Source organism: Lacerta agilis, chromosome 8 (genome assembly GCF_009819535.1).
Source record: "Lacerta agilis isolate rLacAgi1 chromosome 8, rLacAgi1.pri, whole genome shotgun sequence".
In the NCBI taxonomy this organism is placed as follows: Eukaryota; Metazoa; Chordata; class Lepidosauria; order Squamata; family Lacertidae; genus Lacerta; species Lacerta agilis.
In genome coordinates, this window is record NC_046319.1 from 7934392 (window position 1) to 7947309 (window position 12918).

Genomic DNA, 12918 nt, shown 5'->3' on the forward strand with positions numbered 1-12918 from the left:
GACCCATTGAAATTAATGGACCACATAAAATCCAGTGGAGTAGGAAGCCTAAGGGGAGTGTGGCAAAGATGCCATAGAAAATGTGGGCTTCTGAACATGTTTTTAACCCCTAGTAATAATTCTTTTGAAATGTATCTGTTGGTCAACTGGAATATGGAGGTAGTTACTGCAAATTGCTCCAAGTAGACCCTCCGAGTGTCCCTATTTTCCAGGGACAGTCCCGGATTCATAGAAGCCATCTGGGTTTCCGGTTTGATCCCAGAATGTCCCTCTTTTCCTTAGGACGTCCCTATTTTCGCCAGAGAAATGTTGTAGGGTATGAAGCTGTTGTCAGTGTCCCAGCGTGGCACCATTAAGCAGGATTCATTCCTGAAACAGGAAAAGGAAGCCAGCTCTCTGAATTCTACGCCATTCACGGTCTGTTTTGCTTGTGTAAAGTTGTGCCTCTTTGTGCTGTTGTGCGGCGACACTTTCTCAATCCACACCGCTGCGTCTCTTCCGACACCCAGGAGCTGCTATCTGAGCTCCCGTGCTCGCTGGCTTTCCTCGTGCAAATGGCGTGGTGTGTGGCAGGGATCTAGCATCAAGACTCAGTGCTGGCATAGCAAGGCAACACCCAACGTGTGGCTGGCGCACTGTAGCATTGCGCATGGTTTAGCTCTCGATCGCTCCCATATAAATGTCCGTGCAGACTTGATGTCCAAACTGACCCGTTGCAGCGTTCACAGATTCAGTCTTACTTGCATCAGATAAAATGCCCCATGCTGCTTTCCCTCCAGGAACCCGGCCTTGTGAACAAAAATTGCAACTCGGCAAAATCTCTCCGGACCAGAAAGGCAGTTTCTTCCCTGTGGCTCCTGGTACCCATTTAAGATGCCCAATGGTCCTTTGAGAAGGGACCTGTTACTGACCTGCAAATATGGAGCTGACAGAGGAGGGGGATTCTCCGACAGCTTCTTTGCCTAAAGGGCTCGTTGCCTTGTAGCTCTGTCAGCGGAGCGCGAGACTCCGAATCTCAGGGTCCTGGGTTCGAGTCCCATGTAGGGCAAAGGATTCCTGCATTGCAGGGGGTTGGACTAGATGACCCTCGTGCTGCTGCAATCGTTACCTCTTCAACCCTTGTTCTCGCTGCTGACTTACAAGCTCTTGCTGCCTTTTTTTTTTTTTGTCTTTCAGGGAGCCTCAGCGTTCAGCCATGACGGACACGGTCGTTGGCAACAGCACTGGTCAATGGATGTATCAGAATGATAGACAGATGGCACTTCGGGGCGGGTAAGAGGATTCCCTGGCCTTTGTATCTCTCCAATTCCACCACCCACCTGCCAGCTTATTTGTATATTATATCACAGCTTGTGTGGAGCTTACGTTCCAGGGGTGGCCCATATACCAAAAAACAAAACAAAAACACATATACTCGAATCGCACACCCCATCCTTACTTTCCAGAGCTGGCAAACTGAGTGGGCCTTATCCCTGCACCCCCCTAGGCAAGGCAGAGAGCTTTCAAGTGCACAGACTCTGGGATGCTCTCATGAGATCTCCTGGAGCCATCTGATTTCCCATGGGATGTCCTGAGAGCATTCCAGCGCCCCTCTCCAAGCGGAACTTGCCTGGAAAGCAAGGCAGAGAGCTTAAAAGGTCTTTCCACATGGGGGAAAACCTGACGCAAAAGGAGCTTTTTAAGCTCCCTGCCTTGCACGCAATTAATTTGCACCGTTTCGACCGGCCAGTTTCCAACTGTGCAAGGTTGAAATTGTGCAAGTTACCGGTTATTGTGCATAAGATGTGATCATACTGTTTAATAATGTGCGTGTTGTGTGCATGCATGCGGCGATTCAACAGGCGTGCACAGAACCTGGAAGAACGTGCTGTCAGTGGCATAATTTAGCTGCCGGAGAACCAGAGGTTTCACTCCTCGTTTCTAAGCCTTATTTCTTTAGAGAACCAGTTTCACCCCACTCTTTAGCCAAAAAAATGTGGCTTATAAGATCAGTCATAAAGACTTATAATAAAAATAGACATGACACACAAGGAAAAGGGGATGGGGAGGGAGGAGGGAAAAAGTGAGCTCATGCAGCAGTTCTCAGCATTTACAGTTCTTATAACGATGCAAAGATCTGTTTGAATTATGCATTATGGCTGTCACCTATTGAAATATCAGCAGCCCGAGGAGGTAGTTGATCAAGGGAGCTTGTGTGCATGTGCTTCAGTGCTCGGCAGAACATCTTTGTTCCTTCCTGTGATAAGCAAACCAAACCAGAATAAAATGCACAGAATGGTAGGAACACTGCGCAAAGGAAGTGGAAACAGGGATCATTAACGCAGGTTGCAGAATTAAGCCTGTCTGGTTGCAGAATGTTGATACTCTTCAAAGAAGAACCCAAGGAGAGCCTTGCTACCATTCCAGTTTTGGCAGGTCCTGACAGCAACTGGGGTGCGTGTGTTTGTGTATGGAGTGCGGAGACCCTTAAACACTGACAGCACCTCTAGTCCACCAGCAGTGATCAGAAGCGTTACTGGAAAAGCTGAAATTGTGACCCGAGTATCTCTTCACCCAGCCACCCGTGGCCTAAATTAATTTTGCCCGTTAATTCTAATCCTTAAACTGCCATCTATCTCAAGCCATCCCTCAGCTCGGCAGCAGAATTAAATTCAAATCATTTAAATAATGTATGCAGCTATTCCCTTGCCAGAAGTGTTTGCTCCTTATCAGACTGGATTCCAGGAGCTGCTAATGACCGGGTTGGGGGGGGGGGAGAGACAGAGACAGAGAGTCCAGTAGATGTTAAATTGTTTGCAGATCATTTTCAGAGGGCACAGAACTTAAGGAAACTGCGATAGCCATGGGCCCGTTGATGTTGTTGGTTGACCGTGGGGGAATGCCAAGTTGGTGTGGGTTTAATTGGGGAGTCCCAGAGCTCCAACATGGGACGCAGGTGGTGCTGTGGTCTAAACCACAGAGCCTAGGGCTTGCTGATCAGAAGGTCGGCGGTTCGAATCCCCGCAACAGGGTGAGCTCCCGTTGCTCGGTCCCTGCTCCTGCCAACCTAGCAGTTCGAAAGCACACAGTGCAAGTAGATAAATAGGTACCACTCTGGTGGGAAGGTAAACGGCGTTTCTGTGCGCTGCTCTGGTTCGCCAGAAGCGGCTTAGTCATGCTGGCCACATGACCCGGAAGCTGTATGCCGGCTCCCTCAGCCAGTAAAGCGAGATGAGCGCCGCAACCCCAGAGTCGGCCACGGGAGGGGAGAGTGCTCTTGTGCTCAGATTCTGGCTTTTGCAGTGTCCTCTGAGGGTTCTTTTTCTGGTACCAGGTCAGGGCAAGGCGTGACGTCAACCTGCCCAATTCCCAAACTCACACACAGGACTTCCATCTTACAGTAATCTCCTTCGGTTGATTGGCCCTTACCCAGCCCGTCACCAACTGCAGACATGTGTCCAGGAATTGATCAGCCTCCCCTTATTCAGACGTTGCCGAGAAATATTATTATTATTATTATTAATAATAATAATAATAATAATAATTGCAGAAAGGGTAATTGGTGTTAGCTTGCCTTCAACAGAGACAATTTATGCTACCAGAGTTAGGAAGAGAGCAGAGAGAATTGTAGCAGATCCTTTACATCCCGGTCATCATCTGCTTGATTTGCTTCCATCTCGACGTTGCTACAGGACTCCATATACAAAATCGGCCAGGCACAAGAATAGTTTTCCCCCTTGTGCCATTAAATTGTTATATTTGTAGTTTGTAGTTGTATAGCTGAAGGGGAGGTAAATTATGGGTGGGGTTTCTTTGCTTTGAGAGGAACAGTATGTTTACATTGCAATGTAGCTGAAACAAATTCCAAGTATGTTGGAAAATGTACTTGGCCAATAATAAACTATTCCTATTATTATTTGTACCCCGCCGATCTGGCTGGGTCTCCCCAGCCACTCTGGGCGCCTTCCAACAAATATTAAAACACATTAATTATTAGCGGCCTTTTGATGATGTTTGTTTGGTGCAATAATGTGTTTGACTTTCCCCCCTCTTCCTCCCCCCCCCATGCTGCTTTGAAGTGGAAAAGAACAGTAAGTCCTCTCTTTATCTGTTGTGCATTTAGTTCACATATACACCCATGGCATCTGGCTGGTGGGGGCTGATTGATAGCTTGATGAAAATGTGGACACAAGTGTTAACGATCCGGTAGGAAGTGAAGTGAAAGTAAACTGCATTTAATATCATGATGCTGGTATGCAGATCAGTGGTGTGAAGTCTCGTCAGAAGGCTTCGTGAGGCCTGGGACTCCATCTCTGAGGCCTCTCAAGGCCCCAGACACCACCTCTGAGTCCCTGAGAGGCCTCAGACTTGACTTCCAGTGCTTCGCAAGGCACCAGAAGTCGTGTTTTGGGTGCTCGGACCCCCAGGGCGCTGGTGGACCTGGAGTTGTCAAGTGTGGACCTGTGCCTGGAAAGAGCAGGGCAAAAAGTTAAGCATGGACAAAGCCCTTCGGGTAGACAGCAGCGATGTAGGTGGACCAAAGGTCTGGCTCAGTGTCCAGGATGCCACCACAAGAACGTAGCCAGACTTTGAAAGGAGCTGCCCGCCCTCTGAAGTCCCTGAATGGGGAAATTCATCTGCCGACCCCCTCCTAACGGCGTCTGCCTGCGAAGAGGCATCTCTGTCTAGATTTCCCCCCCACCCAAAAAAAACACCCCGCCTTGGCTTGGCGAGGGGAAGAATGGGAGACGAGATCTGTTCAAAGCCCCCCTCAATTTCACGATGTGAGAACAATTGGCACTATTTATACCTGCCCTATTTAGCTCCCTGCCTGCGCCGGCTGGCTTTTGTCCCTCGATTCAGCTGCAGATTTCTGCTTGTTCCCGGCAGAATAGAAATGCAGATGGCAGCTTGGATTCGGGGCGGGGGGGGGGGGTGGGCTCCATCTGTAGGCGCTGTGCTCGATTGGGTGGATCTGCGAGGTGGCTCCCAAAGGGCTTTGTCCTCTCCGGGTGGGCAAGATCTCATCCCTGTGCCCTTCCCCAGTTGTAACGGGAGCCTGTAGGAGAGAATTTGGAGGGTTGCCATCCGTACCCCTTTCTAAGGTGTCTCTAGCAATGTGTTCCCTACAGTTCTGGTCGCCTCCTCTCAAAAAGGAGGTACGAAGATGTAAAGGTAAACATAAAATGGCAAATGCAATTCATTTTAAAGATTTCTCTGATGAAAATAGGGACATCCTATATATAAGAAGGCTGATCGCCGAAGAATCGATGCTTTTGAATTATGGTGCTGGAGGAGACTCTTGAGAGTCCCATGGACTTCAAAAAGATCAAAAATATCCACCCTTAAAGAAATCAGCCCCAAGTGCTCACTGGAAGGGCTGATCCTGAAGTTGAGACTCCAATACTTTGGCCACCTCATGAGAAGAGAAGACTCCCTGGAAAAGACCCTGATGTTGGGAAAGATGGAGGGCACAAGGAGAAGGGGACGACAGAGGATGAGATGGTTGGACAGTGTTTTCGAAGCAACTGGCATGAGTTTGGCCAAACTGGGGGAGGCAGCGGAGGATAGGGGTGCCTGGCGTGCTCTGGTCTATGGGGTCACGAAGAGTCGGACACGACTGAACGACTGAACAACAAAATATATAATAATAATAATAATAATAAGAAGAAGAAGAAGAAGAAGAAGAAGAAGAAGAAGAATATCCCACCCATCTGACTGGGTTGCCCCAGCCACTCTGGGCAGCTTCCAACATATATAGAAACATAACAAAACATTTAACATTAAAAAAACACTTCCCTATACAGTGCTGCCTTCAGATGTCTTTTAAAGCTTGTCTAGTTACTTATCTCCTTGGCTGGGGTGTGTGTGTCACATAGCTCCATACCCTCCAACATTTCTCAGGTGGCACTGTGGGTTAAACCACAGAGCCTAGGGGCTTGCTGACCAGAAGGTCGGCGGTTCGAATCCCCGCCACAGGGTGAGCTCCCGTTGCTCGGTCCCAGCTCCTGCCCACCTAGCAGTTCGAAAGCACGTCAAAGTGCAAGTAGATAAATAGGGACCGCTCCGGCGGGAAGGTAAACGTCGTTTCCGTGCGCTGCTCTGGTTTGCCAGAAGCGACTTTGTCATGCTGGCCACATGACCCGGAAGCTGTCTGCGGACAAACACCGGCTCCCTCGGCCTATAGAGCGAGATGAGCGCCGCAACCCCAGAGTCGGACATGACTGGACCTGATGGTCAGGGGTCCCTTTACCTTTACCTTTAAGGAAAAGTGGGACATTCCGGGTTCAGATCAGAAAACCAAGATGGCTTCTGTACATCAGGGACTGTCTCTGAGAAATAGGGACACTTGCCGGGTCTGGCAAAGTGATCCATATCAGGGCAGGAAAAAAACGCCCTTGATTTCACTGATGTCTTTTGAGTCAGGGGTCAGCAAACTTTTTCAGCAGGGGGCCGGTCCACTGTCCCTCAGACCTTGTGGGGGGCCAGACTATATTTGGGAGGGGGGGGGGAATGAACGAATTCCTATGCCCCACAAATAACCCAGAGATGCATTTTAAAGAAAAGGACACATTCTACTCATGTAAAAACACGCTGATTCCCGGACAGCCTGCGGGCCAGATTTAGAAGGCAATTGGGTTGGATCAGGCCCCCGGGCCTTAGTTTGCCTACCTATGGCTTTGAGAAAGCTACAATTGCTCAGGTAGATTTTGGCCCCCAAGTCACTGATTTTGCTTGAACCACAGCTTACTTTGTGGTTCTGTTGCTGCGACCTATTTGTTACGACCAGGAATGTTCACCGGTTGTTGCTGTTTTTTTTAAATTGCCCTTCTGAGGAGTATCTAATAAACCGAGGAATCCAAACAAAGATGGTTTATTGATTGGAACAGAGAAAAACACCTGATGGGATCCGGCTCGGTTGCAGAGATCTGCCGGATAAACTGCTTACTTTGGTAATCCAAGATGAGGGCCTGGGAATAGGGGAGAGATTTATTGATGGCATGATTGTACATGAAATGCAATTTGGTCGATAAAAGAGCTGCAGCCAAAGGCTTGGCTTGCAATTTCAAATTGAGACGTGGGGTTCGGCTCCCTCCACCAGAGAGTTTGTATCCTTGCAAATACCTGCTTTTTTAGACACAAACCAGAGGGGAGAAGGGGAAATGTACAGCAACGTGACAACTTCCCCAAGCGATTTAGCAAAGACCACTGCTACGAATTGCTGCTTCTGAATGGAAATCTGGAAATGTTGTTCTCAAGTGTTATAAGAAAAATACGGCTCCCTTTCCCTTATGGGGTATCGAAGAGCCCATATAGAGTCCTTGAGTAGGTTCTCTATAGGTAGGAGAAAATAACAGAGGCCAACCAGAGAATATTGAGAAGTGAAGCAGCTAGTAAGCCTGATCTTTATTAAACTGTTGCTAGTGTGGTGTAGTGGTTAAGAGCGGTAGACTCATAATCTGGGGAACCGGGTTCGTGTCTCCACTCCTCCACATGCAGCTGCTGGGTGACCTTGGGCTAGTCACACTTCTCTGAAGTCTCTCAGCCCCACTCACCTCACAGAGTGTTTGTTGTGGGGGAGGAAGGGAAAGGAGAATGTTAGCCGCTTTGAGACTCCTTCGGGTAGTGAAAAGCGGGATATCAAATCCAAACTCTTCTTCTTCAACAGGGTCCCCACTCACCACACACAGGAGGGAGGAGGAAGCCAGAACATTGGTGTGCAAGCTCTTATATAGACATTTGAAAATAGCCCACCCTGTAGCTCAAGGCCACCCCCCAAAACATCACAGAAGAGGCAGTCTACAGCAGAAAACCTGTCTGCCTGGATACCCGATAATGGTCACTGATAGCTTTACCTGGGCAGCCTGGCCATTCTTTTGTGATGGTAAATACTCAGTTCCTGAATCCAGGTCACAGGCTCACCCTATTCACACACAGATACGCCCTTAAGACAGGATTTGTGAGCAAAGAGACAATGGAGAGGCTTTCTCATTTCCTTCCTCCTTGCAGAGAAACATTTGAGGTCAATTTGGGAGAGTCAAAATGGTTTCAGGAATTGTTCTCCTGTACTATTTCAGACATGTGGTTTATATACTTATGTATGCGTTTGCCTTGAAAATTAATGAACGTATGATTTATATATATGAGACCTTAGAATTCCTATAACACATGGGTAGGCTAACTAAGGCCCGGGGGCCGGATCAGGCCCAATCGCCTTCTCAATCCAGCCCACGGATGGTCCGGGAATCAGCATGTTTTTACATGAGTAGAATGTGTCCTTTTATTTAAAATGCATCTCTGGGTTATTTGTGGGGCCTGCCTGGTGTTTTTACATGAGTAGAATGTGTCCTTTTATATAAAATGCATCTCTGGGTTATTTGTGGGGCCTGCCTGGTGTTTTTACATGAGTAGAATGTGTCCTTTTATATAAAATGCATCTCTGGGTTATTTGTGGGGCCTGCCTGGTGTTTTTACATGAGTAGAATGTGTCCTTTTATATAAAATGCATCTCTGGGTTATTTGTGGGGCCTGCCTGGTGTTTTTACACGAGTAGAATGTGTCCTTTTATTTAAAAATGCATCTCTGGGTTATTTGTGGGGCCTGCCTGGTGTTTTTACATGAGTAGAATGTGCCCTTTTATTTAAAATGCATCTCTGGGTTATTTGTGGGGCATAGGAATTCGTTCTTTTCTTTTTTCCCCAAAATATAGTCCGGCCCCCCACAAGGTCTGAGGGACAGTGGACCGGCCCCCTGCTGAAAAAGTTTGCTGACCCCTGCTATAACACAAGGAATTTGCTTTCCGGCCAGGGCTGTCACCTCAAGGATGAGCAGCTTTGGCCAGGTTCTTCCAGGCATGATGAGACCTGTCTTGGTCCTAAAAGGCCTTGGGATGCTCACAGCACCAGCTTCCTTAGGTAGGAAGTGGTGCGTTTCATGCCTGGCTGGCAGATGTTTTCCTTGCGGAGTTCCTCCCTCTCCTCCTTTTTTCTTCTTTGCGCCGTGGGAGCGAGAGAACCTTGTTGGCTCATTTCACAGACACAGAATTGCAGAGCCCGGATTGCAGAGGAAATTGCTGCATCAAATCCCACTGCAGGATGAAAGGCGTGAGCAGCCTCAGATACGAAGAACAAGCCCAGTCTCTCTCCGCCTGTCTTTTTGCAAAAAGACAACTCTTTTCATCTTCCCATTTCCTGGAACGCTGGTAGTTTTGTGGACGGCCTTTATAAAAGTGGGTTGGTGGGAGGCTCCCTCGCCTGTCTAATATCATACAGGGGCGCAGGAGGAGGTGCACAGCTCATGTGCAGCAACATGTGGGGGGTGACTGCGCGGTCCAGTGGTTAGAGTGTCAGGCTAGCACCTGGGGGGCCAGGGTTCAACCCTCCCCCCATTTGGCCATGAAGCTCACTGGGTGTGACCTCGGGCCAGTCCCTGCCTCTCAGCCTAGCCTATTTCATAAGGTTATTGTATAACACCACACTCTCCAACATTTCTCCAATGAAAATAGGAATGTTCTAAGGAAAAGCAGGACATTGCAGGATCAAATCAGAAAGCGGAATAGTTTCTGTAAATCTGGGACTGTTCCTGGAAAATGGGGACACTTGGAGGGTCTGGATAGCCAGCACGCGGGGGCCTAAAGCCAAAATTGCGTATAGTCAAAATCAAAAGTTCAATGATGGGTAGGACTGCCAAAGTCATCCCCCCATCCCAGGAACCCCTTCCCCTTTCCATATGTGCCTCTAGGGCAGTGTTTTTCAACCTTTTTTGGGCAAAGGCACACTTGTTTCATGAAAAAAATCACGAGGCACACCACCATTAGAAAAATTAACTCTGTGCCTATATTGACTATATATAAAGTAATTCTCTTGAATAGGAATCAAATAAACACAAAGAAAGTATTTTATAATTCTTGGACTTAAGAGCAGGGGTCCCCAAACTAAGACCCGGGGGCCGGATGTGGCCCAATCACCTTCTAACTGCTGCCTGCGGATGGTCCAGGAATCAGCGTGTTTTTACAGAATTGGAACCTGTCCTTTTATTTAAAATGCATCTCTGGGTTATTTGTGGGGCATAGGAATTTGTTCATATTTTTTTCAAAATATAGTCCAGCCCCAAGTAAGGTCTGAGGGACTCTAGTCTTGTACCTGAGTGACTTTTTGTGACAAAGACATGAGTGGAGAAGCTCCTGAGACATCCTGACATGATATAATTAACTGCCATGCCACACTTGAGAGCCCAGCCAATGTGGTGTTTCCCTTTTTTGTGATGATCTTGTGCTTTGGGAAGTTCAAAGAGGTTGAACCAGCAAGTGCGAAAAAAATGCAAAAGGAAACCTACACATCCTAATTATTCATCATTTATTAGCAAAGTGCTCTCACCCAGCTGAAAGGAGCCAGGCTTCTTATTTCCTCCAAACAGCAAAAGAATTCTTAATTAATTTATGTAGGTTGGAGATTACTGCACTTTGGGAAACATTTCCCTTGAGAGGTTATAGATGCGGTTTTGCATCCGATTTGGTACTGAATCCTCTCTCTCTCCCCCCCCCCCTCCCCGGCCTCCGCCTCGCGCGCGCTATTTCCAAGCCCCCACCCACGTCCACCGCCGGCTCCCTCCTCCTCATCTCCAGCCCGCTCTTTCCACCCCCCCTCCCGCTTCTAAGATGCGCGCGCCTACATTGGCCTCGGAACCCCACTCGCGACAAAGCGCGCACGGCGCGCAGGATCCCTTCAGGGCCACGGCGACGGCCGAGGAGGCGGGGAACTCCGGCAGGCCGGAGGGCGCTGACGATTGGCCGGCAGGAGGGCAAAGGAGGGAGGGAGGCGCTTTTGAGGCGGCTGGCCCGGCTGCCGCATCCAGGGCCGTGCAATGCAGTGCAGTGTAGCCTCGGCGCTGCTGGGGCAAGGCGGGTGTCTCTTTTCGGCTCTCTGTACAAACGCGCGGGCTGACCCTGATTGGCTGAAGGAAGGCAACAACAACGGCCGGGACGTTTTGCCCACGGCACACCAGGCAACATCTCGCGGCACACTAGTGTGCCGCGGAACAGTGGTTGAAAAACACTGCTCTAGGGCAGTGTTTTTCAACCTTTTTTGGGCAAAGGCACACTTGTTTCATGAAAAAAATCACGAGGCACACCACCATTAGAAAATGCTAAAAAAATTAACTCTGTGCCTATATTGACTATATATAAAGTAATTTTTCAATTTTTCCCACGGCACACCAGGCAACGCCTCGCGGCACACTAGTGTGCCGCGGAACAGTGGTTGAAAAACACTGCTCTAGGGCTTGCCAATCAGAAGGTTGGTGGTTCGAATCCCCGCGACGGGGTGAGCTCCCGTTGTTTGGTCCCTGCTCCTGCCCACCTAGCAGTTCAAAAGCACGTCATTTTGGTGTGAGGTGAGGATATTTATAGCAAGAGTAATAAAAAGGAATTGTTATTTAGGGGAACTGAATTTAATTCTAAATTATATTCCGGAAACGTGGGAGATTTCAGGGGGTCAAAAAAAAATATGGATATACTGTGCTATATTAGAAGCAAAAAAACTTGTTTGGATGAATTGGAAAAGCCGTAAAAAGATTCGATTGAGCACACGGATTGATAATATGGACAGATTAGCTACATATGAACGAATTGCATGTCGTTGCAAATTAAGAATGGATAAATATGAAGAAATCTGGAATGAATATTTAAGTGATAAGGCGGACAGTGGTGGGAGGTAGAGGGAGGCGAGAGAGGTGGGGAAACAGTGTTTTTAAAAAAAGTGTAGTCATAGGTATATCAGTGTATTTAAATTTGAATTGTCAAACTGTGTTATTATTGTTGTTATGGTTTTTATTGTTTGTGTTTTTTGTGGTTGATGCTTGTATCAAAAATAATAATAAAAAGATTTTTAAAAAACCACGTCAAAGTGCAAGTAGATAAATAGGTACCGCTCCGGTGGGAAGGTTTCCGTGCGCTGCTCTGGTTCGCCAGAAGCGGCTTAGTCATGCTGGCCATGACCCGGAAGCTGTATGCCGGCTCCCTCGGCCAGTAACGCGAGATGAGCGCCGCAACCCCAGAGTCGTCAGCGACTGGACCTAATAGTCAGGCGTCCCTTTACCTTTACCTTTCAGTTATCGGCATCCTGTACCCTGAGCTCCCAGAAAGCTGTGACCTAAGGCTTTGGGGCTAGACTTGAACTTTCCTACTGTCTTGCTCCGTGACGTTGACTTAGCAAGGGGTTGTGAAGGAGCTTCTCCCGTGTTGCCATTCTGCTCTGCCGTTGGCCCGCTGCCTTGGCTGTGACTCAGTTTAGCTGCAGCAAACCCCCTTTCTCATTGCCTGCGTTCCTTGGAAGCCTGCGCTGCCGGGCTGCAGACTTAATTCTCCTCCTAGTCGACAAAATATAGGCTGCCATCGGAAAGGGAAACAAGCTTGACAGCTCCTCGGCCAAAATGCTCTTGCTTATTATTCCAAGAGGACAAACCGATTATTAAAAGGAAACGGGCTTGTGGCAACAATAGTAATTTAGCACTTTGCTGGGCTGCTTCTCCCCCTTTCCTCCCCGCTCCCCTTTTTGGTGGTGGTAGGTTCCCCCCCACCCCTTGGCTGGCAAAGCCTTGAATGAGGAAGAAGCAAAGGGGAGTGGCAACTCTGCCTCCCAGGCTCTGACCCTGTTGGCATCCGCCTCTGGTCCTGCTGTGTGATACTCACAGTTTGCAAAAGGGAGGCTTGTCAATATGGAAGGCATGAAAGGACCTGAATTATTTTTAGGCTTTCTTTAGAATTGTTTTAAATGGCACAGTCATACCTCGGGTTGCGAATGCTTCGGGTTTGCCTACTTTCGGGTTGCGTACTTTCGTGTTGCGTACTCCGCAAACCTGGAAGTAAAGATTGTCGTGCCGCACACGCGCAAAGCGCTCTACTTGGTCTGCACATGCAGTTCGCGCATGCGCGAAAGCGTG

At 48.4% G+C, this 12918-nt stretch overlaps 1 protein-coding gene across 2 annotated transcripts in view; it reads left to right on the plus strand.

The window, feature by feature from the left end:
- Positions 1-1179: 1179 nt before the first annotated feature.
- Positions 1180-12918, plus strand: part of RPH3A (rabphilin 3A) — a 63022-nt gene continuing 51283 nt past the window's right edge. Inside the window, exons 1-2 of one of the 2 annotated variants that reach the window (XM_033159292.1) lie at positions 1180-1272; positions 4059-4070. In XM_033159292.1, the coding sequence (XP_033015183.1) occupies positions 1196-1272; positions 4059-4070 (89 nt within the window). In that variant the 5' untranslated portion in view covers positions 1180-1195. The remainder of the gene's footprint in view (positions 1273-4058; positions 4071-12918) is intronic. The other variant, XM_033159293.1, reaches the window with a different exon arrangement.